Source organism: Zingiber officinale, chromosome 5B (assembly GCF_018446385.1).
Source record: "Zingiber officinale cultivar Zhangliang chromosome 5B, Zo_v1.1, whole genome shotgun sequence".
Lineage (NCBI taxonomy): Eukaryota > Viridiplantae > Streptophyta > Magnoliopsida > Zingiberales > Zingiberaceae > Zingiber > Zingiber officinale.
In genome coordinates, this window is record NC_055995.1 from 27383931 (window position 1) to 27411825 (window position 27895).

General features: G+C 38.0%; 1 protein-coding gene across 1 annotated transcript; it reads left to right on the forward strand.

The window, feature by feature from the left end:
• Window positions 1-354: 354 nt before the first annotated feature.
• On the forward strand, window positions 355-27591 carry LOC121986580 (zinc finger BED domain-containing protein RICESLEEPER 2-like). The gene is made up of 4 exons (XM_042540541.1): window positions 355-807; window positions 1015-2479; window positions 2574-2630; window positions 27317-27591. Exons 1-4 carry the CDS (start codon window positions 355-357, stop codon window positions 27589-27591), a joined length of 2250 nt encoding a protein of 749 aa, XP_042396475.1.
• Window positions 27592-27895: the final 304 nt, after the last annotated feature.

Consider the following 27895-nt stretch of genomic DNA (forward strand, 5'->3'; position numbering starts at 1 on the left):
CTCATCCTCACACCAGTGACACCACAGTAGCCAGTAACTGCCCTACGGTGTGGGTAAGTAATATCTTCTTATAATTTACTCAATATTTTGAAATTAGTAATCATTGATTTTATATGGCATATGAATTCTTTGTTGAACTCAAGTATTTAACAGTAGCTAGATATTCTAAATCCTGATAATAATTATCATCATGTTTAATCATAAGTTGAGTTTCATATTTATCTTTCAATTTTAGTGATCATTTATATTTTAAATAGTGTTATCACACCTTGTAATATTTTTTAAACAGTGTTTGTGAATCATCTGTGAACTGTGATCAGTATTTGTATATCAATGTAAGGAGATTTATCAAATATGGATGTTAATGATAGTTGTTTAATACCACAATCTGAAAGTGATCCTACTGTGGGAACAAAAACTACTGTAGATTTCAAAAGAAAGATAATCAAAAGAAAAGCAATGAAACCGAGAAGTGAAGTATGGGATCATTTCATAAAGTTTACTAATGATGCATCGGAGATAAAAGCCAAATGCAAATATTGTGATAAAAAAAAATTTTGTGATCCATATAGGAATGGAACAACAAGTTTGAGATCTCATATTACCTCATGTAAAAAACACCCTGATGTTGTTGAAACAATTCAAGCACAGTTAAGTTTACAAAGTTCAAGAGAGGGTGAGGTGTCTCTAACTTCTTGGAAATTTGATCAAGATGCATCTAGAAAAGCATTAGCTAGAATGATCATAATGGATGAACTTCCTTTCAAATTTGTAGAAAGAGAAGGATTTAAAACATTTATGGCTATGGTATGTCCAAAGTTTCGAATTCCTTCAAGATGGACGATTGCACATGATTGTGTTGAATTATATTCAGTTGAAAGGGAAAAATTGAAAAAATTGTTGCATGATTCAACACAAAGAATTTGTTTGACCACTGATACATGGACATCGATTCAAAAAATCAACTATATGTGTCTAACAGCTCATTTTATTGATACAAACTGGAATTTACAGAAAAGAATTCTCAATTTTTGTCCAATTACAAGTCATAAAGGAGAGGCTATTAGTTTAGCCATTGAAAATTGCTTGAGAGGTTGGGGAATTGACAGAATTTTCACAATTACAGTTGATAATGCAAGTTCAAATGATGTTGCTATCAATAGTTTCAGAAAAAAGATGACTAATTGGGGTTCCACTATTTTGAAGGGTGAATATGTTCATATAAGATGTGTAGCTCATATAATCAATTTGATTGTTGCTGATGGTTTAAAAGATATAAATCAATCTGTGATGAATGTTAGGAATGCAATTAAATATGTTAAGCAATCCTCCTCTAGATTAAGCAAGTTTAAAGAATGTGTTGAGATTGAAAAAATTGAAAGCAAGAACTCATTATGTTTAGATGTACCAACTAGATGGAACTCAACTTTCTTGATGTTGAATACTGCTCAAAAATTTGAAAGAGCTTTTGATAGGTTTGATGAACAAGATCCATGTTTTAAATTAGATCTTCAATATGTAGAATGGCATACCATTTTGAATGAGAATGGAGAGATGATATTTGACTCAGATGGTAAACCTAAAAGAGAATTGAAGACTTTTGATGGGAAGCCAACAAGTATAGATTGGACTAATGTTAGACATTTTGCATCTCTATTGCAAGTTTTTTATGAGCTAACATTAAAAGTTTCAGGATCTTTATATGTCACATCCAATACTTTTGCACATGAGATTAGTTATATTTTTACCATCTTGAAGGAGTGGCAAGAAAGTGATGATCTTGATGTGTATTCAATGGGAATTAAAATGAAAAATAAATTTGACAAGTATTGGGGAGATCCTGAGAAAATGAATAAGTTGCTTTATATTGCGGTGGTGCTTGATCCAAGACATAAATTGGATTTCGTAGAATTTATGTTGATTGAATTATATGGAGATGAGAAGGGTGAAAGAGTAGGAAAGATTATAAAGGACACTTTATTTGCTTTGTACAAGAATTATAAGGAAAAAATGGAGCCTCAATGTAATACTTCAAGAGTTCCATCTATTTCAGAATCAGTTGACAAGGGCAATACTTCAAATAGCATGAGTGATTTGAAAAGACAAACAATTATAGCCAAGTATAAGAAACAAAAGTCACAAGTTTTTGGTGATGGCAACATGTCAGAATTAGACAAGTATCTTAATGAAATAGTTGAAGAGTATTGTGATAATTTTGATATTTTGGGATGGTGGAGGCAAAATTGTCACAGATTTCCTATACTTGCTCAAATTGCTCGTGATGTATTAGCCATTCCGATATCAACAGTTGCTTCAGAATCTGCTTTTAGTACTAGTGGTCGGATACTTGATTGTTTTAGGAGTTCATTGACTCCAAAGGTGGTAGAAAGTCTTATTTGTACTCAAGATTGGCTTCGGTTAAATTTGAAACCACTCAACATCGAAGAAATTTTAGAGGATGTGGAAAAACTTGAAAGCGGTAAGTTTTTCTTTTTAAGAAAAAGACAATTAGATCTTTATTTATAATTATAAACTTATAAAGAGTATTGTGATAACTTGCATTTTTTTATCAGAATTCTCAAAAATTATAATGGACTCATCTTCTTCGACAACACCGGCGATAAACAATGGTATGTTTAAATATTATATTTTATTTAAATTGACCTTGAAGCTATCTAATGATGTAAGTGATCATTTTCAATTGTTGTTACCTTGTTCAATAAACATGTGGCAGTACATGTTGATTTTATGCAATTTGATTTATATAATGTAGGTTGATTTGGAAAGGATTGCAGACACATGGCTATGTTGGGGCTGACCTTGTTGCTTTATGCATTGAAATTGCTTTCCAAATGATGAATTTTATCTTGATGTAATCAAAAGATTGTATGAAGTTTTTTGTATATCTCAAACAAGTAGATGATCTATTAGCCTAGAACCTTTTGTGCTCATTGTAATTTTGCCTAGATTGTCTTGTGCAATCAAAAACACCCACTTGTTAATAATAATTCTAACTCCTACTCAACCTTTCTCATAGCATTTTTATATTTGATGACTCAAGTTTTTAAAAGTTTACTGCTAAGGCAGCATGCTACACAAAGTTAGGTGCTTTGCTTGAAGGTTTTAAAGATGCGAGAAGTGCACTGAAAGGTTTTAAAGATTCGACAAGGAAAGGTGCAATCCAATTCCTTATGAAAGAGTATGCTATTACAAAGTTCTTACTTCGGCTATGCTATTTTTATTCTTGATACTAGCAAAATTCTTACTTCAATAATGTTTTTTTTTATGTTCTGTTTGAGACTAGCAATAAGTAATATAGCTTTGTATAGCTGCGTTTGGTAGCTATTTGATCTCTAAAAGGATTCTTCAATCGGTGTACTATCTTAATAATGTACAAAATTAGTGTTGTTTATGAAACAAATATCCTCAAGAGACTGATATATAGATAGAAGGCTAGTGTGGGTCAAATGAGGCCTGTTGGAATAGACATTTGACATTGCCAAGGAATATACCATAAAACCTGACTTTGAATATATCATGATACAAGTACAAACAAGCTAATTTTCCATGAACATAGAGCTACTGAAATAAATAGAATATGTGTTGTCCTTATCTTGTGTTTTTTTATTGCATATATTTGTTAATGTTGTTTAATGTGCTTCAGTTGATATGCATTCAAGATATTATTTATCAAAAGATTTTATTTTTTATCACATAAATTAATATAATTTCAGCTCATGATCAAGTGCATTAAATAGATCAATAAGATTAACAGTGGAAAATTAGTCCAGAGGAATTGAAAGAGAGACGGGTTAGTACATCACTAATTGTCGTGAATGTTTCACTTTTGTACATGTTATTTACTCAAATTTGTTTCCAGGCAAAGACTATGCAGGACATGATCCAAACCAGAAATACAAAGCATTTTAACATAAAATGTTATGCAATAAGTACCTTTTAGTTCCCGTATTTAATTTATACCATTTGTATTTTTAGTTCCATGTAAAATTATTAATTTTTGTCTGCCTTTTAGGTTTTGGTTGACTTCCAGTTCCAGGAAAATCGAAAGCTATGTCTTCCAGTCACTAGATGATTAAGCTGTGGCAGTATGCTTATAAGGAGGCTTATTCCTCAACCAGGCCAAGGTAAACCAGGCTTTAATGGCATATTGGTTTTAAATACTGTCTTTGTTTCATATTCCGGGCAATCTTCTAACTTCTAAGGACATTTTCATTGCAAGGTTGTGCCTGACGGAGATCGACATGGAAGCCCAGTAATTGGTGATAGTGGATGAAGAAATGTTTCTGTTAATGGTATTTGCTTTTGAAGTCGATAGTTTGTTGTGGATAATGCTCCTGAGCTTGGCTTAATTAATTTTCGGAAGCACTTGGATTTTAGTCAAATGCTTGTATAGAACTTAGTTAATATTGCCATCTGTTGTATTTGCAGGTCTCGTAGTGTATAATTTGAATATTACTAACAATGCAATGTTGAATAGCTTGATAAAGTTAGATATATTGAATGTATGAGATGAATGAATTGTTTCAATCACTCTGTAATTTACTCATTAGTATTTTGTCAAATTCAAATCTTTTAAAATGGCCCCTTAAACTGTTGCAATGGTTTCGAAATACACCATAAAAATTTAAATATTTGCTAGTCAGGCTATTGTCAGAGATATGTCTCCCCTCACGTCAGAAATGTTACTTGTTGCACACTTGCACTTGGCAAACGCAGCATCACCTCAAGATTTAGGAAGACTCGCCATTTCAGTGTTGTCTTCATTTCCTAATTGGAATCAATTGAACTGCAATTTGCAACCTTTCTATCGATCAAATCTTGCAGCCTATATGCATTTGATCTGGTCCATAAGATTAGGAATAAAAGCTATCAATAACGAATAAAAGCTTATAAAATATAGACAAGGTAAACAAACACAGTTCGGTGGCAAAGCAAACTCTTTTTATCAATTCGGTGGTTGTACACAAACATAATACATAAAATCAATTATTCGGCTTATTCGGTTGAAAACTGAATTAACCGATTTTTAATCGGTTCGGTTTGCTCCGGTTTTAAAGAGGAATTCGGTCGGTTCGGTTTTTTTTATAAAAATCGGTTTATTCGGGTTCAGTTTATTCGGTTCGGTTCGGTTCGGTTTTAACCGAATACTCACCCCTAATCTTGACCACGTTAGCTCGTTATTGTCCCGAGCTTCACTACCTTCTTCACCGTGTTAGCTCCTTATTGTCGCATTGCACCACATCACTACATCTATGAGAATATCGAAGTATACATTATCATCTCCAAAGGTAAAAAATTTGAGAGTAAAGTGTGTTTTTTGAATTGTTCTTTTGGTCCTGATTATAGCTTGATTTACGAAAATATATTTTTTATATTTAAGTTTGTTAATAGTATCAAGATGAATTGCCCAACACATACTTTATCTAAATAGGTTAATACTATCAAGATGAATTGCTAATACTATTTAACTTTGGTAAAAAATGCAGTTTGATTTAATATTTATCATACTTCGTACCTAAAATATGTTAAGGATTTCTTAATTTAAATTGGTTATATCATATCTAAATCGAGCACTATAGAACTCAACAAATTCAAAAAATTTAATATTTTAAAGATTATAGCGTATATAAAACTCTGAGTTCATTTACTTAATTTAAGTTGTCAACAAATTTAATAATTTTTTTAGATTATATGATATTTATGTTTGTATTCATTCTAATTCCATAATTATTAATTATGTTTCATTCATTGTATAGAGTTTAGTGACTAAATTTAGTTTCACTCTGTTGTACTATTGATATTTTATTGAATTTTATAAATCTTAATTATTATTTTGTTATACGGCAGGAAAGTAAAAGAAATGCATCAAGTTCAGGAAGTGCAATTCAATTATCAAGTTTGCAGGACAAGTTATATTGGATGAGAAAATTGAGATATTTTATAGATTTTTGTTCTGAAACTTCTACAAGAAGAAAGACAAGGGGTCATTCAGGAGTTATACTCCACGAAAAACACATAAATGTTATAAGAAGTAGCCCCTTTTCATTATTCTTGAGCATACTATAAATTCGATATCTTAGGGGATTACTGATGAACATATTGTTAGATTTTGAGAGATGTCATAAGACAATCGTCTTATGGTTTTTACTAAATATAGATTTACTAGTGTATATTATATGTTTGATTATCTTAAACTTATTTACTGAATGTTCGTAATACAATTCATAGCATCAGAGAAATTGTAATTGGATCACAACTAGTGATTATCTCTATATGTGCAATTATGAACATATTAGAATTTTTCTAGTCGTCAAATTGATACATTCAGACATTATCAATTCTGTAAGACTAGCATGAGTTATACTCATTGGTTTGCCAAGCAACTACTTTCTCACTAGCTGGAGACATTGGGATATCAAGAGTTAAACGTGGATGCTAGTTATGGTAACTAGTTCATTGGAGTGACTCACTGTAAGACTTCATGTGGTTATCTATATATATAGATATGTCTATGAAGCTCTTACTGTAACTCGAGTGCAAGTTTTCTTCGACTTGAGGTATACAAGTCATCTTGGTCATGTAGACTTGTACTTTAATATCTTAAGCAAGAACCTTATTAAGGTGTGAACCCGGGATGATTGGGTATAAGTCGAAATGCACAAAAATATTTGGATAGCTCACAAAGGATTCATCGCTCCTTGCAAGGAGATGTATACCCTATGACCGCTCGTTAGGATTATTACTCAAAGTCTTTGGCCAAAGCATCACAAGTTAAGAGTACGAGACTCTTGTACACATGTACGAGTAATTTGAATCCGTAGAATGAGAAAGTATTACTTGGACTAGGTGTGACGTAGTCAGTCTAGTGGGGGCAGACACATAGACCATGTACTGAACCAAGTGGGTATAAGACGAGTGAAAGGAACAAGGCACGACTCACTGTAGCTGCTGAAGGGTTTAGAATTAGTTCTAAGATCAACTATGATTTTCTGACTAATTGGGGATCATGATATACTACTAGGTGTCACTCATGATCGTTCTATAATTAAGTATTTAATTATGGATGACCAAGATAAATCAGGAACCTATTGGGTCACACGCACTAACGAGTCTATAAAAGGTGTAAAACAAGTTAAAGAATAGGATTCTTAGATCAACAGATAAATGTTTGATTGGACCATATATAAGATAAATATAGAAATATATGTCATGATGGAAGCGCGGATGCGCTACATCTCTTATGATAGAGTTGAACCATATTTGGTTTAATCATGAATTAGTCATGAATCAGCTTGGTTTAGTTGTGAACTAAACCAAGGGGTTAATGGACTAATTTTTGGTTAAGGGATAATGAGTTGAATTTGGGCTTTCTAATCCAACTCATTAAAGAGGATTATATATAAATGTAATTAAGAGAGAATTAGATACAAATTTCATTATTTGGTCGATTGGCTTTTGGAAACTCAATCCTCTCTCCCTCCCCTCTCTCCCGCTGCCAATAAGAGGGTGCTCCCTCTTGTTGTCGTGACCATCCCAAGAGAGAAAAACTCTCCCTTGTGTGCTTATCTTCTTCTTCCTCTTGATCCCTCTTCTTCGCTCATGGCTAGTAATTTTTGAATGAGAGGCTTGTACTCAAGGAGTTATCTTGAGGAGCTCAATGTGGATATGAATAGAGGTAAAGTTTGACAACGTCGCTACGGTTGATGCTCTTCTCATTACAGGTCATCCGTAAGGTATAATTAGCATAAATTTACTTTCTATAAAATTTTAATTATCCGATCATATTTGGCATGTTGTATCCTAGTATGCATGTTGTGCATGTGATGTAATAATTAGGAATTATTATTATTTTATTTTTCGCTGTGCATGTTTACGAAATATGTTCTAGCACACACCCGCATCGGGCATATCCCAACACATATTTGAGAGTTAGGATTGTGAAAAAGAGACATTCAAATTCGCCAACGTGGTTATGCCCTTCACAACCAATGATGTAGCATTATTACTCGGAATCCCAAATAGAGGCAGACATGTCGAGATTAATTCCAATGTTGCCTCTAGTGCATTATTCAAAACATCTTTTCCAAGTAAAGACTTAAATTGATCTAGATTGGAAAATCTAATGAAGACTTATTATCTCCGAGTCAATTTCGATTTGAATGTTTTGCTATTTTATAAATTTTATATTTTGTATCTTTTTTCTTTTGTTTTATTTGCTTAGTACATATAAGCTATTGGTGCAATTTACACTAATGATTTAACTTAAATTTTGATGAATGACAAGTGGATTAAAGTTAGAGTGTTGTGTGATCTAATTACTTTACCAAGTGTGTAGGAGTTGACGGGTCTGAAGGACTTGACACAAGTTGAGATCCAGCTAGGTCCGCAAGACCCGATAGTTGGTGGAAAATTCAGATAAGTTCGCGGGGCCCGATATCTGGTGGGAAGTCCGGTTAGATCCACGGGACCTGACAATCGATCAAAATCTAGTTGGGTCTGCAAGACCTGATAACTGACGGGAAGATCTGGTGGGTCAAAGGCAAGTCAAGCAACTGTAAGTGGTAAGTGAAGGTAAGCAACTAAAGGAGAGATCCAGTGAGGATGTGTTCCCGGTTGAGAGAACTATAGGCGTCGGTATAACTTATGTCCATTTGGGAAACCTAAGTTGAGACCTTTACTAGATCATGGTCTCGGAGAGACAGGATCTAATTACTACTCCTATTTTTTTGTGCTAACTTTATTTTACAAGATAAATATATTTTTATTTTTCTGCACTAACTCCTTTTTGCAGAATTCAAAGGTTGAAAAAAAGGAATCCGGGTGCCTAGAAGGGATCCGGGCTCTCGGACTAGTGTCGCCTGGGTGGGTACCACAGGCACTCAGGCGGTCGGGCGGCCAGAGTTGATCCAGGCGCCTAGACTAGAAAAGTTATCCCGAAGTCGAGTTGGAGTGTGACGACTAGCCAAACCCATATCAACGGTCTTTGCACCCGAAAGGGGTCCAGGCGCCCATAAGTGGATAAACTTTGTGGATGAAGTTTCGATGAGAGATCGCCACGTCAGCAATGGTCAGGTGCCCGGAGGGGTTCCAGGCACCTGTAATGGGCCTATATAAGGGCCTTCGACCAGCAGCTTCAGAACATCAACTGCTACGACTTATATTCCTGTGCGCTGCTTCAAAAAGGCTCCGACAACACTGCAATGCTCCACCGACAACCGGACATCAACTTTACTTAGTTTTCTTTGTTGTCAATAATTTTTCATATATAGTTCTTATACTTCATTATTGTATCTTTTCGAACTATTAGTGGATTTCTTAATGAAAACACTCGACGAGTGCGTGCCTTGGAGTAGGAATCGTCAAAGGCTCCGAACCAAGTAAAAAATTACTTATTGTAGCGTGTGCTTTTGCTTTCTTTATTTCACTGGTAACTTGTTTCACGATTTTCAACAAACTCTATTCACCCCTCTAGCGACTTTACGATCCAACATAAGCTACCTTTTAGAATTGTAGATATTATCGATGATTTTGACAATCTAGGAAGTTATAATTGGGTTGAGGCTATATATAATTATATGGCTCCTCAACTCCCAATATTTGGGAATGCTTTTGCATTGAAGACTCCTAGGCGTACCCTCTCATTGCCTTATACGAAGGGATTTGTTGATTTACTTGCTGTAAGTTTTTATTGATTACTTAATATATTTCATAAATATTTTAATAGTATCTAATTATTGAACTATGACACAGGTTTGGTTTCTTAAGCATGCCCCTATTCAAGTGGCAGACAACATTGTAACACTAAGGATAAGTAAGTGGAGGTCTACTTATTCTCATAGAAATAAAATAAAGGCTAAGTTAGCAAAAGTCTTACCTAGCCAGGTAAGCATTATATATATTTCAACTCATGCTAAATTCATCTTATATAGTTAATGGTTTTTAATTAATTTATCGTTATTGATTTTGTAGATTATTGTTGATATTCTCCCTACCTCCAAGGAAGTAAATTTACTTGGCACTCCCCTCCTTATTAAATTTGAGTCTACACGGTGAGACATCGACTTCACAATTTCACATAGATTCTAAGGAAGAAATTGGATGTACTCGTTGTATTGAAAAGGAAAAAACTAATCCAAAAGCTTACCCTTGATAATGAAAGCTTAGTGAAAGTTACTCGAGAATTAGTTATCCTTCTAGAAAGGGAAGGTTTTTCTTATCCAACTAGCTATCCGGCTAAAGATCCTCATCTTGACCTTGTTTCAACCAATTTGAAGAGGAGAGGATGTGAAAGAAGTCACTATAACCTCAGGTCGACCCCTAAAGATACACCTAATTGGCTAGTATTGGTCCTAGGTAGAAAGAGGACCAGGAGAAAAATAAAGAAGGGTGAAGGGAGTCGACCCCTAAAGATACACCTAATTGGCTAGCATTACTCCAAGGACATGAGGGAAGTTGATTTTGAAATGAAAGAAGAAGGTAATGTTAGGACCTTCGGATGGCTAGAGAGGGGGGGGGGGTGTGAATAGCCTCCTCTAAAACTTAATCAATTTTCTCACAAAACTTTGTTAGCACAGCGGAAATAAACAAAAAGAAAACTGATGCAAGGAAGGAAAACAACCACCACTAACAAAACGATGTACGAGGTTCGGGGATAACTTGCCCCTACTCCTCGGCGTGCCCGTAAGGTGGACGATCCCTTGATCTTTCGGTAGATCACACCCTGGACAAATTCTGGCTAAGTATTTCTCCTTCTCGGTGGAGTAACCTCTCCACAAAAGTTACAGAATAGATTTGAAAATGAAACACAATGACTTACAGAGTTCAGTGGCTAAAGGATTGAACAAATGAACTTACAGCCACGAAGCAAAATGCAAAGACAGAAGGAAGCCAAGAGCTCAACGATACAGCCTCTTGATTGATCGACAGAGAGTTTTTCCAGACCCTTAGTAAACCTCTCTTCTTCCTTCTTCTTATTCTGCTTTCTTACTGTCCCGAATCACTGTCACCTGTGTCGAATCACTGCAACCAACTCAGGCGTCGCCAATCACTCTTCCTTCTCATCTAGTTCTCTGAACTCACACCAATACCATCCATGGTCTTAACTGGTGTCTCTAAGCTCGAACCAATGAGCAAGAGTCCAACTGATCGCGGCCAGTGAACGTTGAAGCTCGAATTGCACCACTTGCAGTGAAACACAGCATAAAGGGCACTTGTTCTTATTCTTCTGATGGAGCTTAATTTGAAATTAAGCACTGGCACAACACCTGCAACCTGTAACTCAAAAATCTCACAGCAGAAGATTTGATCAGTGAATCAGAAATCGCAGAGAAATAGCAGAAGATAAACGACATCGTTGTGGATCGGTCATCTGACCGATCCATAGCTCTCTGGACCGATCAAGACTCATCCTGATCGGTCTGGGAAGACTCTGATCGGTCTGTGGACCGATCAGCCTGTGCGTGGATCGGTCCATAGACCGATTCCCCTACGGTTGTTCTAGGAATGTGTCGAGTGAGCACCGAATTAGGTGTTGTACCCCATGAGACCGAACAGGCATCCTCCCGATCGGTCCACGACCGATCGAACTATAGCGAGACCCATACATGTCTTTTTGTACTCCATTGAAAGTTATGTCACTAACAACAAAGCATGTCCAGCCTACAAATCATATTTTAGAGTCTCCTAGCCTTCTCGTCCAAAGCGAGCTACCAAGCCCTCTCGACTTAGGTCCGAAGACACCGAGCCCTCTCCGACTTCGTCCGGTCCAGAGAACGAGCTACCGAACCCTCTCTGACCTAGTCCAGAGAATGAGCTGCCGAGCCCTCTCCGACTTCGTCCGGTCCAGAGAACGAGCTACCGAGCCCTCTCTGACCTAGTCTGGAGAACGAGCTGCCGAGCCCTCTCCGACTTCGTCCGGTCCAGAGAACGAGCTACCGAGCCCTCTCTGACCTAGTCCAGAGAACGAGCTGCCGAGCCCTCTCCGACTTCGTCCGGTCCAGAGAACGAGCTACCGAGCCCTCTCTGACCTAGTCCGGAGAACGAGCTACCGAGCCCTCTCTGACTTCGCGTGCCAAGTATCCGTACTTGGACTTTTCTTCTCCACATGATCAACCTTGATCATTAATCAGTCTAAGTTTAGTTAATATCTGATACAAACTTAAATCAGTGTCAACATCAAAACAACAGCCAGGTCAGACTGTATCAACAATCTCCCCTTTTTGTTGTTTGACAACACGATTTAAGTTTAGATCAGAAATGTTCATATTTCCCTAATTGTAGGGGAATCAAGATCCTCCCCCTAAGACCGATACAACACCATGTAAGGATAGGGGAATCAAGATCCTCCCCCTAAGACAAACTTTCATTTATCTCTAAACTTAGTTACCTTCTCCCCCTTTGTCAAACACTGAAAAGGCGCGAATTAGGTAAGAAAACGTTAAAGGACTCCCCCTTAACCCATACTGTCTTTTTCTTAATTCACCTAGAATACCCTCTAAGTGTATTATAAGACAGTGATAAAGAAATAAGAGACATACAAGACATGGCATATGAACAGCATATTAAAAGCCAATAAGAAGTGAATCATAAAGAAAGACAAGAAAATGAACAGCACAAATAGATGAAATCAGCAAGTATCCAGGTCAGACATAAAAATTCAACAAACAACATCCAAAACATAGATAATCAAAATGATAGCATAGAACAATGTGTATCAATCAGCCTCCTCATCACGAGGAGCATCAGCATCATCAACAGGAGGAGTGAGTCCCTGAGGTGGCATGCCGCTGCTCGAGGATGGATAGCCCGTGAAATCCTGCGGAGGTGGGTATCTGGCCATCCATCCCATAATCGGCTGATGTGTCGCCAACTGCTGACTGCGTAGATCATCGTAGCGCTGGTCAATCCGAACGCGCAGCCCGTGGAGCTCAGCAACCAGCAGCTCATCGTGCCGATCAATGCGACTCTCCAGCTCGGCGATCTGCCAGCGCAGATCAGGATCTGCCTCTCCATCGTCAACAGCAACAGCAGGAGGAGCAGCAACAGGCGCAGCAGCAACCTGTCGTGGAGGTCCCCGTGGTAACTCGCCCAGAGCTCTCCCATCCTTCCACCGAACGTCCCCATCCTGTCCTATGATGCCAGACTTGGAAAATGCTCGTTTCCCAAGTCTGTAGTCCTGCCTGACCATCTTGATTATTCTACCCTTGGAGACATCAACTTGAAGGGTCTCGAGCCAATCTGTAATGATATGCCCATAAGGCATATAAACAGTGAAGCTGTTTGGCTCACTATAGGAAATAATCGAAGAGTAGATGCTGGACATGATGTCAAAGTCGAGACACCGACGCAATCCATAAAGCATCAGACAATGATATGGTCGGATTTCAGATAAGGGTTTAGATGTGATTGACAGAAGGCAGTTTGTGACAATCTTAAAGAGGATGTAATCGTGGGCAGATAATCTCAAGGCTGCAAAAGTAGGAAAATCAACATCTAATTCATCTAGCCCACCTGGTCTAGGATGTCTGAAGAAATACTCATAAATAGAGTCAGATGTGACCTCAAAAGGTGAAGGTAAGGGGTCTGGTAAGTCAGGATATATTGAAAAGACATTTCCGGAACACCTCCGGCAACCTAGATAGTCAAAGAAGGCTGAGAAACTGAAATCAAGAGTCCGCTTAGCAACTTTTGTTTTATAACTTACATCATTAGTTTGATGAAGATTGTTATAAAACTCCGATACTAAGTCATAATTGATATCTCGTTCTAAATAGACAAGTGTATCAAGTTTGTAGTAGGCAATGATTTCTGACACAGTTGGACAAAATTTGTCCATGAATTTTCGATCCACAGACCTACAAGGGAGTAATTTAAAGGTTCTTTGTCTAAAAGCTTCCTCAAACTGGTGGTTTGGAAATCTCTCGAAGACCGATGGTTGAGGTCGAGAGGGAGCCTTAGACTTAGACTTCTCAGGTGACTTAGAGGTCCCCTCACCCACTTGTTTCTTCCTAAGGTGTAACAATGTTATCCAATAGGGCAAGTAAGTGAGCACCGGAGCCACCAACACCCGAAACAAAAAGCACAGATATGGTGAGAAATGAAACCGAAATGCCAAGTTCTAGAGAAGTATGGAGTTACCTTGGTGCCATTGAAGTATCTTTTGGCTTGGGCTTTGGCTAGGGTTCCGGCGTGCAAAGAGAAGAGAAGAAGTGAGGTGTAGGGAAGAGTCGGCTAGGGCTTCCGCGTGAAAAGGGAAAAGAAAGGATCGGGAAGTTTTAAGGGAGATGGGTGTACAGATGATGAAATGATCGGACGGCTGTCCGATCAGGAGGTATCAGGAACCTCCTGATCGGTCCCTGGACCGATTCGGGAACATCCTGATCGGTACGCAGACCGAACAGGAGACGATCAGTAGTCGCTGATCGGTCCCTGGACCGATCAGCGAACTTCCTGATCGGTCTGTAGACCGATCAGAAGATGATAAGTAGCGGGCTCTGCGTGCCAGGCTGACCTGATCGGTCCCCGGACCGATCAGGTAACTCTTCCTGGCGTACTAAAATGAACCTGACCGGTCCCTGGACCGATCAGATTACACACAGAAGGGTGGAGAGATCGGTCCGTAGACCGATCAGTGCCTGATACTTAAATCTCTCCAGTAATTTCAGTAACTGAAATTCGTAGAGATGTTCGATAATTCGTGGAAGTTTCTTTAGGAAAACTTCCAAGTTCAGAACCTAGAACCTGGAGGATCTACAAGCATAACTATTACCTAAAAATTATGGTCTGAACTTGTTTATAGCCCTAAAGTTGCAAACATTTAGAAAACAGACAACTTAAGGCCTGAAAACCGAAATTTCGACCTTTGTTATGTTCAGTTTCAAGTTTGTCAAAATATAACCAACTTGCTATCATTATTCTTTCAAGGACTTGTCCTAGTATCAATCAAAATCATGAAAAGCATCGTTCAAATGTATCAAACAGTCCATCAACCAAAGTTACATAATTTCTAGGTAAAGGTCCAACCAAGTTTCCTTGGTTGGAATATATGAGTAAGATCTAGGAACCAAATACACATGAATTATGTAATGGTCTTCCCCATACTCAATTTATGTCTCTTCAACCTAATTATTCAAGGGATGCATGATACATTTTGAATAATTCGGCTGATCCTAGCATCTCACCCCATTTCTAGCAAACAAAAACAATTTGTTAAACCTTATAGTTTGTGTGAGATGTCCCCAAGTTGCCCAAATTAATTTCCCTATTTCTCTTGTTATTTTAATTGTCCTTATTGATCATGATGGGGTCCTAATGGCCTATTGAGCCAAACACATTCCCAATTCTCTTCTCAAATGACTAAATTCATTTTCCGGAAGAGGTTTGGTGAAAATATCGACTAGGTTTGACTTTGACTCAACATATGTGAGTGCAATGTCTCCCCTAGCTACGTGATCTCTAATGAAGTGATGACGCACTTCAATGTGTTTGGTCCTTGAATGATGGACTGGATTTTTCGTTAGGTTTATTGTGCTGATGTTATCACACAACACTTGCACTCCCTTATACGAAAGCCCATAATCTTCTAGGGTGTGTATCATCCACAACAATTGTGATACACTCTCTCCCATGGCAATGTATTCAGCTTCGGTCGTGGAGAGAGCAACGCAATGTTGCTTCCGACTTGACCAACTAACCAATGATGAACCTAAAAATTGGCAACCTGCACTAGTGCTTTTCCGATCCAATTTGCACCCAGCATTATCGGAGTCGGTATAACCTATCAAGTCAAAAGACTCCGTACGAGGGTACCATAGACCTACTCGAATTGTGCCCTTAAGGTATCTCAGAATTCTCTTAACTGTAATTAAATGAGATTCCTTGGCACAGACTTGATATCTAGCGCACATGCCCACAGCAAAAAGTATATCAGGTCGACTAGCCGTGAGATATAGAAGACTACCGATCATGCTTCTATATTGCGTTAGATCAACTGGTTTTCCATTCTCATCATTGTTAAGGCGAGTGTTTGTCGCCATTGGAGTTGATACTTCCTTAGAGTCACTCATTTTGAATTTCTTGAGCATCTCTTGAGTGTATTTCGTTTGATGGACATAAATGTCATCTCGAGTTTGTTTGATTTCAAGTCCAAGGAAGAATGTCAATTCTCCCACCAGACTCATCTCAAACTCACTTTCCATGTGAGTGATAAATTCATTCAAATAGCCCTTGTTATTTGAGCCACAAATTATGTCATCGACATACACCTGGGCTACAAATATGTTTTCACCATCTCTACGCAGAAATAGTGTTGGGTCTATTTAACCTCTTACAAAACCCTTTTCTAGTAAGTAAGTTGACAACCTTTCGTACCAAACTCGAGGTGCTTGTTTAAGCCCATAAAGAGCTTTCTTGAGCTTGTACACGTGGTTTGGAGCTTCGGTATTCACAAACCTCGGTGGTTGTTCAACATAGACCTCTTCTTTAATGAAACCATTTAAGAAGGCTGATTTAACATCCATTTGATAGAGCTTGAAACCTCTATGTGTAGCAAAAGCTAGCATTAAACGAATGGACTCTAATCGGGCCACGGGAGCATAAGTCTCATCATAATCGAGGCCTTCGACTTGACTATAGCCCTTGGCTACAAGTCTTGTCTTATTTCTCACGACTTCTCCCTTTTGGTTTAACTTATTTTTGAAGACCCATTTGGTTCCAATAATGGTGGTCTTCTTAGGTCTAGGAACTAAGTCCCACACTTGGCTCCTTTCAAATTGACCTAACTCATCTTGCATAGCTATGATCTAATCAGGATCATGCAATGCCTTATCAACTAATTTTGGTTCGATTTCTGAGATCAAGGCGACCTCATTAGACTCATTTCTAAAGAATGACCTAGTCCTAATCCCTTGTTGAATGTCTCCCACAATCTGGTCTTGGGGATGACTAGAGACTATCCTAGATTGCCTTTGTGTTGGCGGTGCCTCATGAGTGATCTCACTAGACACAGGCAAGGGCTCAGTATTAGGTAAAGGATCAGACTGAGCCCTCTCTTGCCTTTGCTCATCGTCATCGGAGTCAACTTCGACTCTTTCTATGTTTTGATAATTTAAACTTAGATTTCTAAGTTCAAATTGAATTTCTCCTACATCCCTTGATTGATCATTTGATTTAGGGATTTCTTCAAATGCTACATCCGAGGACTCTTCAATCAATTTAGTCCTATTGTTGTAGACTCGATAGGCTTTTATGGTGAGAGAGTACCCGACTAGTATCCCTTCGTCAGCCTTAGCCGTGAACTTTCCAAGATGATCCTTGGTGTTCAAGATAAACACCTTACAACCAAACACCCTAAGATGTTTAATTGTAGGGGGTTTCCCAAACCAGAGTTCATGGGGAGTCTTTCCTAAAAACCTATGTATCAAGACTCGGTTTTGCACATAGCAAGTGGTATTTACCGCTTCAGCCCATAAGTAGCTCGGTAGTGAGTACTCATTGAGCATGCTTCGTGCAGCCTCTTGCAAGACTCGGTTCTTTCTCTCCACAATCCCATTTTGTTGTGGGGTCCTTGGAGTAGAGAACTCATGCCTATGATTTTGAAATTCTCCACCATGATCACTTCTAATTGTTTTAATTGTTGTTGATTTTTCATTTTAAGTTCTTCTACAAAAAGAAACAAAAACATCTATGGTTTGATCCTTATTTTTCAAAAAGAAAGTCCATGTATATCTAGTAAAATCATCAATGATCACTAAACAGTATCTACTCCCATTCAATGAAATAACATTACTGCAATCAAACAAATCCATATGCAATAAATCTAAAGCAGTAGATGTACTTACAGCGCTTTTACCTTTATGAGCCGCTTTTGTTTGCTTACCCTTTTGACATGCATCACATAATTTTGTCTTTTGATACTTGATGCTTGGTAAGTCTCGCACTAAACCTTTGTTGGCCAGCTTTCGAATATTCTTCATGTTTACGTGAGCCAGCCTCCTATGCCACAGCCATGATTCTTCTTCTTTTGACATGAAACACTTAGCAGAGGCATTAGTAGCACTTTTAAATGATACTTGATAAATGTTATCTACCCTTGTGCCTACTAGTACCGTGTCAAGTGTGTCAATGTGTTTGACCAGACATTGACTTGAATGAAACTCAATTGTGTAACCCGTATCACACAATTGGCTGACACTTAGGAGATTAAAGGTCATCCCTTTGACTAGAAGGACATTTCTGATTTGGAGACATTCGGATATATGAATATCTCCAACTCCTATAACATTAAGGCTACCATTATTACCAAAGGACACATTACCTCTATTTTTGTTTTGAAGGGTAGTAAAGAGTGACTTGTCCCCGGTCATGTGCTTGGAGCATCCACTATCAACAAACCAAGTTGATAGATGCTCCCCCTTGACAAATGTCTACAAGACACGAAAGATAGATGTTTTAGGTACCCAAGTCTTGGGACCTAATGCATCTACAATGAAGGACCTAGGAACCCATGCCTTGGTCACACCCTTCCTAATCTCATGAACCCTAGAAGCATGTGATCTATGAAATTGGATTCTAGACACTAAAGAAATAAAACTAGACTCCTTAGGTTGATATCCTAACCCAGCCTTGTTGTAGACCGCCCTTTGGGCATTTAGAATCATATCTAAGGTCTTAGAGCTAGATGAGAATTTCTCAAGCATATTCTTGAGTTTCTCAACTTCACTCTTTAAGGCCTTGTTTTCATCCTCAAGAAGCTCTTGATGTAGGTCATCAACCTCATCTTCCCTAAGAGTCTTCAAGTGTTCTACTTCATCTTTTAATAATTTGATTTCAGTTTTTGACTTCTTAAGCAAAGTGGATAAATGTGCAATAGTTTTATAGCATTTTTCTAAGTGAGGAGAAGTTACCTCTTCATCATCCGAAGATGATGAAGCCGTGGTTGATGTATCACTTCCGGAGTCCGATTCCTCCCTTGCCATGAGCGCTAATTGACGAGTGCTTTTCTCCTTCTCTTCCTCCGATGAGCTTGAGGAGGATTCATCCGAAGAAGCTTTGAGAGCTTTCTTCTTCTTGGCCCTTTCTTCCTTCTTCTTGAGTTTTGGACACTCGCTCCGATAGTGTCCTTTCTTGCTACACTCATAACACGTAACATTAGTCTTATCAATATTTTGATCAATCGACTTACCTTTCCCTTTGTATCTCCGGCTCCTTCTCATGATTCTTCTTACGAAATTGGCCATCTCGCTTGATGATGATCCTCCTTCATCATCGGACTCGGAGGAGGATGAGGATGTAGGAATTTCTTTCTCCTTCTTCTTTTCTTTCTTCCTTCTTCCATCCTTGCTCTTTTCTCCTGCAACTAAGGCAATACCTTTCTCTTTTTGACCCTTGTTAGCGAGTTCATGAAGTTCCATTTCACAAAAGAATTCATCTAACTTAACAATTGAAAGGTCCTTGGAGACCTTGTAGGCATCTACCATAGATGACCACAAGGCATTCCTCGGAAAGGCTTTGAGAGCGTACCTTACGAGATCGCAATTCTCTACGCGTTCATCTACAGAATGAAGACCATTGATGATCTCTTTGAACCTTCCGTGTAGTTCACTTACCGTTTCGTTCTCCTTCATGGTGAGATTTTGTAGTTCGTTTAGGAACAAGTCTCTCTTGGCGATCCGAGAGTCTCGAGTTCCTTCTTGGAGCTCGATGAGCTTGTTCCACAAGTCCTTTGCACTCACAAATGGACCTACCTTGACAAGTTGATCTTTGGCTATTCCATATTGTAGTGTGACCACCGCCTTGGCATCGGCTTGTCCTTTGCGAGTTTGCTCGGCGGACCACCTCGACGATTCTAGTTCCTTACCTTCTTCATCCTTCGGAGGTGTGAAACCTTCCTTGACCGAGAACCACATGGAGATGTCGGTCTTGAGATAATACTCCATACGGCTCTTCCAATATTGGAAGTCCGCTCCATCGAAGTAGGGTGGACGATTGGTACTAAAACCTTCCTTCATAGCCATCTTCTTGCTCTTTAGGGTGTTAATCCGGATGAAGAGCGCCTTGCTCTGATACCACTTGTTAGGACCTTCGGATGGCTAGAGAGGGGGGTGTGAATAGCCTCCTCTAAAACTCAATCAATTTTCTCACAAAACTTTGTTAGCACAACGGAAATAAACAAAAAGAAAACTGATGCAAGGAAGGAAAACAACCACCACTAACAAAACGATGTACGAGGTTCGGGGATAACTTGCCCCTACTCCTCGGCGTGTCCGTAAGGTGGACGATCCCTTGATCTTTCGGTAGATCACACCCCGGACAAATTTCGGCTAAGTATTTCTCCTTCTCGGTGGAGTAACCTCTCCACTAAAGTCACAGAATAGATTTGAAAATGAAACACAATGACTTACAGAGTTCAGTGGCTAAAGGATTGAACAAATGAACTTACAGCCACGAAGCAAAATGCAAAGACAGAAGGAAGCCAAGAGCTCAACGACACAGCCTCTTGATTGATCGACAGAGAGTTTTTCCAAACCCTTAGCAAACCTCTCTTCTTCCTTCTTCTTATTCTGCTTTCTTACTGTCCCGAATCACTGTCACCTGTGTCGAATCACTGCAACCAACTCAGGCGTCGCCAATCACTCTTCCTTCTCATCTAGTTCTCTAAACTCACACCAATACCATCCATGGTCTTCACTGGTGTCTCTAAGCTCGAACCAATGAGCAAGAGTCCAACTGATCGCGGCCAGTGAACGTTGAAGCTCGAATTGCACCACTTGCAGTGAAACACAGCATAAAGGGCACTTGTTCTTATTCTTCTGATGGAGCTTAATTTGAAATTAAGCACTGGCACAACACCTGCAACCTGTAACTCAAAAATCTCACAGCAGAAGATTTGATCAGTGAATCAGAAATCGCAGAGAAATAGCAGAAGATAAACGACATCGTTGTGGATCGGTCATCTGACCGATCCATAGCTCTCTGGACCGATCAAGACTCATCCCGACGGTCGAAGACTCGATCGATGCGTGGACCGATCAGCCTATCGTGGATCGGTCCACGACCGATCCCCTGATTACGAAGTTTTCGTAAACATTGCTGATCGGTCACCGACCGATCGAGATAGCCACAGAATCTTACGTGGTAACCGATCGGTCCACGCACCGATCGGATAACACGAAAGGTTATGTGGTTTCGATCGGTCCACGCACCGTCGAGATACTAAGTCATCCGATCGTGCCGTCGACCGATCCGCCAAAATCAGATACCGGATCGGTCAGCGACCGATCCAATGTCCCTCATGTTAGTTTTAGAGCCTCCCACCCTAAACCTTACTGCTTGGTCCGAGAACGAGCTACCAAGCCCTCTCGACTTAGAGAACGAGGTGCCGAGCCCTCTCCGACTTCGTCCGGTCCGGAGAACGAACCCTCTCTGACCTAGTCCGGAGAACGAGCTGCCGAGCCCTCTCCGACTTCGTCCGGTCCAGAGAACGAGCTATCGAGCCCTCTCTGACCTAGTCCGGAGAACGAGCTGTCGAGCCCTCTCCGACTTCGTCCGATCCAGAGAACGAGCTACCGAGCCCTCTCTGACCTAGTCCGGAGAACGAGCTGTCGAGCCCTCTCCGACTTCGTCCGGTCCAGAGAACGAGCTACCGAGCCCTCTCTGACCTAGTCCGGAGAACAAGCTGCCGAGCCCTCTCTGACCTAGTCCGGAGAACGAGCTACCGAGCCCTCTCCGACTTCGCGTGCCAAGTATCCGTACTTGGACTTTTCTTCTCCACATGATCAACCTTGATCATTAATCAGTCTGAGTTTAGTTAATATCTGATACAAACTTAAATCAGTGTCAACATCAAAACAACAGCCAGATCAGACTGTATCAACAGGTAAAACTATTTTAGTTGGTGACGAAATTGATGATGAAGAAGAGGCTGATAAAATAAAGGCAAGGGAGAAGGAAATGAAGACTATGAGATTGAGTGCAATTAAAGTAAGTTGACATTTATGTAGATATATTTAAGTTTGTTTGAAGTAATTACATTATCTTTAATTTGTCTTTTGCTTATGTTAAATACATTGAGTTTGATTTATTTACAGTATTTGAAAGGAAAATTCAAAAAATAAAAAAAATGAGAAGAACATGTGACTTACCTGATAGAATTCCTTCAAAATCTGAGATGTCCTACTTCTAATTTCCTATGGGAGGAAGACTACTACTTATTGACTATAAGTGACTTCTTCACATGTGTCTGGGCAATATATTTACAGACGGGGAAGTAATTGATGCATATATTTTATTACTTTTCTGGGAAGCTTCCTCGTTTGAAGCTTCCTTGTCTAATAGGTTGTATAATAAATCCATATCTTGCTCAACTGGATTCATGGTAAATATGTTGCTTCATATTATAATTTTTATTATGTTTGTGATATAATTAAACTAATTTATAATTATTTATTGAATCTTGCATTCATCATATGAACATTTATAGGAAACAATTTTATGTCTAATTATCAAAATAAATTCGATTGGTCGAGAATTTGGTATATTTTTATACCTATAAATATTGATCATGCACTTTATCATTTAATGGTAATGGACACCGAGGTAAAAGCATTCTACCATTATAATTCGTTGTCCTACAACTATAAATATGGTCAACATTTTGCAGAGATGGTTAGTATTAACATATGAAATATATATTCTAACATTATGATACTTGTTATATATTTTTATGAATATTTTTTTATTTGTCCAATGCTCACAGGTCTCTAGAATCAAAATATTTTCGACTAATAAACTGAGGAAGCTATATAATGGATTACAAGAGTATCACCGTTTTGAAGAATGAGCTTCTACTAAAGTAGATTGTCCTCAACAGATATTGTCGTAAGTAAATTATTACATTATTAGTAAATTTCAATGATACATTGTCATTATAATTTTGTTACTAATTTAATTTTGTGATACTGTAGGAATGATTCTAGCTTCTTCATTATACAATATATAAGACATCTATTGTACAATATTGATATGAAATTCACTCAAAAAGACATTCATAAATTTAGAGTGAAGGTTGCATTATCAATCATTAGGGACAAATTTTGTAAATTCAAAGTAGAATGAATTATCAACCTTGTCATTGACGAGTTGTAGTATGTTTGTAAATGACGTGTTGTTGTATGTTTGTAATTAACATGCTGTATAGTATGTTTGTAATTTGTGTATCAAAGTTTGAAGTATGTTTGTTTGTTGCAAATTTATACTTCATCTAATTATTTGTTATGAAATTTTTTTAGTCAAGATTCTTATTTATTCATTGTTATTTTTGTATTGGATTGTTTAAAAATGTTCTGTTGTGTTGTTCTAAATTGATCTTGTACTGGATTGTGTGTAAAATCCATATATTGTTCTTGTATTGGATTGATATTGGATTGATTTTTGATTCTTTAAAAAAGTTGTGTTGTGTATAAAAACTCTAAATTGAGCTTGTACTGGATTGTGTTTAAAAATGATGTGTAGTTCTTGTATTGGGTTGATATTGAATTGTTTAAAATTATTGTGTTGTGTTGTGTTGTTTCTCTAAATTGATATTGTATCAGATTGTGTGGAAATTTTTTGTGTTGTGTATGTGTTGTTGTTCTAAATTGATCTTATATTGGAGTGTGTGGAAAATTGTTATGTTGTTCTTGTATTGGACTGATATTGAATTGTGTAAAATTATAGTGTTGTGTTGTTTTAAATTAGCTTGTATTGGATTGTGTAAAATTGTTGTGTTGTGTTGTGTTATGTTGTGTTTGGTTAAATTGATCATGTAAAATTGTATGTTGTGTAAAATTTTTGTTTTGTGTTTTGTTATTCATTATGATGTATCTAATATATCATAATGTTGTTAGAGGGCATGAATACATTCAATAGACTAGCCCTAACTCATAAGATAATTGTGTCAGTCGAATCTAATGTCACTTATTGGGGTTGAATTGTGTTCAAAATTTCATAACTATCAATACATTATATTGTAATGATGTTTGAGTGCATTTACACATTCTGGATACTAGCCCGAACACATAGGATCCTATGATATGTCGATCCGATGTAATTTGGTCCATCAACCGATTTTGGTCAAAATCGGTTGATGGACTTCGGCTATACGAAAAATGAAAACTTTAACACCAACATATAGAGGGAAGCTCAAGGATCTCAAATATGGTATGAGTCAATGATTATCATCAGCATTTTATTTATATTGAGTCAAAAAACCTCATTTTCCATGCCCAAATCGTGTTTAAAAAATCATTGCACTCAATACAATGTATCATAATGATATTAATGGGCATTTCATGTTCGGGAGACCAGCATGAACACATAAGATCCGACCACATGTCGATCTAATGTAGTTTGGTCAATCAGTCGATTTTAGTCAAAACCGACTGATGAACTTCGTCCATCCAAAAAATGAAAATTTTAACACCATCACAAAGAGGGAAGTCCAAGGATCTCAAATATGGTGTGGGTCAGTGATTATCATATAATTTTCATTTACATTGAGCTTACGACATCGTTTGTTATACCCGAATCATGTTCAAAATTTTGTAACTCCTAATACGGTGTATCGTAATGAGGTTCGAGGGCATTTACACATTCTAGAGACCAACCCGAACACATAGGATCCTACGACATGTCGATCTGATATAGTTTGGTCCATTAGTCGATTTTGGTCAAAACCGGCTGATTAACTTCGGCTATCCAAAAAATGAAAATTTTAACACCATCACATAGAGGGAAGCTCAAGGATCTCAAATATGGTGTGGGTCAGTGATTATTATATAATTTTCATTTACATTGATCTTATGACATCATTTGTTGTGCCCGAATCGTGTTTAAAAATTCATAACTCCTAATACGGTGTATTCTAATGAGGTTCGAGGGCATTTACACATTCTGGAGACCAGCCTGAATATATAGGATCATGCGACATGTCAGTCCAATGTAGATTGGCCCATCAATCGATTTTGGTCAAAATCGACTGATAAACTTTGGCTATCCAAAAAATGAAAACTTTAACACCATCACATAAAGGGAAGCCCAAAGATCTCAAATATGGTTTGGGTCAGTGAATATCATCTGTATTTCATTTATATTGAGTCAAAAACCTTATTTTTATGCCTGAATCGTGTTTAAAAAAATTGATGCACTCAATATGATGTATCATAATGATATTAATGGCCATTTTTCACATTCGGGAGACTATCCCAAGCACATAGGATCTAACCACGTGATGATCCAATGTAGTTTGGTCCATTAGCCAATTTTGATCAAAATCGACTGATGGACTTCGGCTATCCAAAAAATAAAAATTTTAATACCATCACATAGAGAGAAGCTCAAGGATCTCAAATATGGTGTGGTTAAGGGATTATCATATAATTTTCATTTACATTGAGCTTATGACATCATTTATTGTGCCCGAATCGTGTTCAAAAATTAATCAGTCGACTGATACATAATATCAGTCGAATTGATTACTCTATGTTCACTTTAGAAAATGAATCAATCAACTGATAGATAGTATGAGTCAAATCGATTAGTCTCTGTTCACTTTAGAAAATGAATCAATCGACTGATACTATGTATTAGTCGAATTGATTAGTCTCTATGCACTAAAGAAACTGAAACAGTTGAATTAATCCTCGAAATTTGTCGAATTGATTCATCTTTGTGAAAGTCATAAATTGAATCAGTCAAATTGATCCATGATATCAGTCGAATCGAATCATCTCTGTGCATGTCATATAGTCAATCAATTGAATCGATCCCTGAACTTAGTCGAATCAAATCGTCTCTATACACAGCATAAACTCAAACAGTTGAATTGATCCCTAAAATCAATTGAATCGAATCGTCTCTGTACACAGCATAAAATGAATCAGTCGAATCGATCCCTGAACTTAGTCGAATCGAATCGTCTCTGTACACAACATAAACTCAATCAGTCGAATCAAATCGTCTTTGTACACTGCATAAACTAAATCAATTGAATTGATATTTGATATCAGTCGAATCGATTCATCTCTATACACCGCAAAACTGAATCAGTATAATTGATCCTTGAAATCAGTCGAATTAATTTTTCTCTGTTAAAAACATAATCGAAAGCAGTCAACTAACTAGAAATGATAGTCGAATCGATTCATGTCTCACGCATTTTTAAAGCTAACTTGTGTATTTAAACATCCATTTGACTGCTTGACCTAACTCCTAATTTTTTCTCCCTCCACACTCTAAATGCTTCCGACCTTCTTCGACGACTTGTGTCTCTTCCCTTTGACGCCTAGTGCTCCGGTGACCTAAGGTAGGACTATCTATTGGTTTTTCTCCTTATAAACACCAAACCCTACCCCTGCTATTTCTCACTGCTCTCTCTATCACATCCCTTAGGGTTTAAGCATCATCTCAGAAGCTCTTAGACCATGCCCACTTCATCGTCTTAATCCATCAACATATATGGGCCCAAAGTAATTATCTTAGCCATGGTTAAATTATGTTACCTTATGATTTATATCATTGTGACTAATCCTATTATTGTGCATACATGTAGACCCAAACATAGGCGGATTGAGGCTGAGAAGGTCCATCTAGGACTTCTTCTAAGGGAAAGAGTTGTATTGACCGATCTCACTCATTCAAAATCATTCCTGCCCGATATCTACATATAGATTTCTTTCGTGCTAAGAGTCTTGAAATCTTAGAAATTGTTAGCCATTATCAATTAAAAAAAATTATTTTTTGCGACACTCCTATCCATCTATACCTAGTGGCCGAATTTTATGATAACATGCATCTTGTTAGGGATGGTTTGGTGTACCGAACTAGCGTAGGCAAACACAATCTTGACTTTACACCAAACATTTGGAGGTCATTCTTAGGTTGTCGTCGGGCTGAGAATAAATTTGTGTTCTATCCTACCTATAGAGAGCCTCTTCCACAGCCTTTTGCCCACTTGTCCATAAATGTCATGTTCAAACACCATCGGTCTAGACCTTTGAACAAGAGAATTTTTTCTGCTCAGGGCCTATCAGCTCCCAACAATATCCTCTATAAAGTCATTGTCGAGTGCATATTGTCAATAGTTATTCATGCTCTAGTCTCTGTTAGATTGAGTCATCTATTTTTGTTGTATGCATTTCGACATAGGTTAGATGTAGATATGGGTCTGAACATGTTTCATTGCATTGTGCATTACACAAAACCCATCTAGAAAAAGATCCACATGCCTTTCCCACACCTCATTATTGCATGGCTTGCATAGGTATTGATGTTACTAGGGATAATAGCAATATCAAACCTTTGACTGAGTACGATGGGATTAGCCTACATGACTTTGCCTTGGTTGGTATGAAGGAGGTCCACAAAGGGGCAATGGTGTGGGAATCTGACCATGACTATCACGTCGATCAACTTGGTTGTGTGGCTGAGGAGCATGCTACTCCAACGACCTTAGATGATCATGACTCCTTGGAGGATCCAAAAGATCACTTGCAGACAACTTTTGAGTCCATCGATACACAATTTGAGGAATTGTAAATGGATCATGAACGTAATATGACTGCGGTACGTAAGGAGCTTGTGGATATTAGATATAGACAAATTAATATGTAGACAAGCATAGATTCATTGCATGACCTAGTGTGCTCATGGATGGCGGGTCATCCTCCTCCATCACTTCCTCCTAGCAATGATGCAACCGATGCTTTTGAGCAACCACCTATAGACTTAGAATAAGTGTTTCATGTTATGATTGATGTATTGATATGGGTTCTCCTAGTACTTTGTTTGTTTAAAAATGTTCTTATTATGCCTTGCGAGGCACGTTATGTACATCTATTAT

Excerpts from the sequence above, each read along its gene's own strand:
- LOC121986580 (XM_042540541.1), top strand. The coding sequence starts at position 355 with ATGGATGTTAATGATAGTTGTTTAATACCACAATCTGAAAGTGATCCT. Across the intron at positions 808-1,014 it reads TTAAAACATTTATGGCTATG|AAAAGAATTCTCAATTTTTG; the intron begins GTATGTCCAAAG and ends TGGAATTTACAG. Across the intron at positions 2,480-2,573 it reads TGTGGAAAAACTTGAAAGCG|AATTCTCAAAAATTATAATG; the intron begins GTAAGTTTTTCT and ends TTTTTTTATCAG.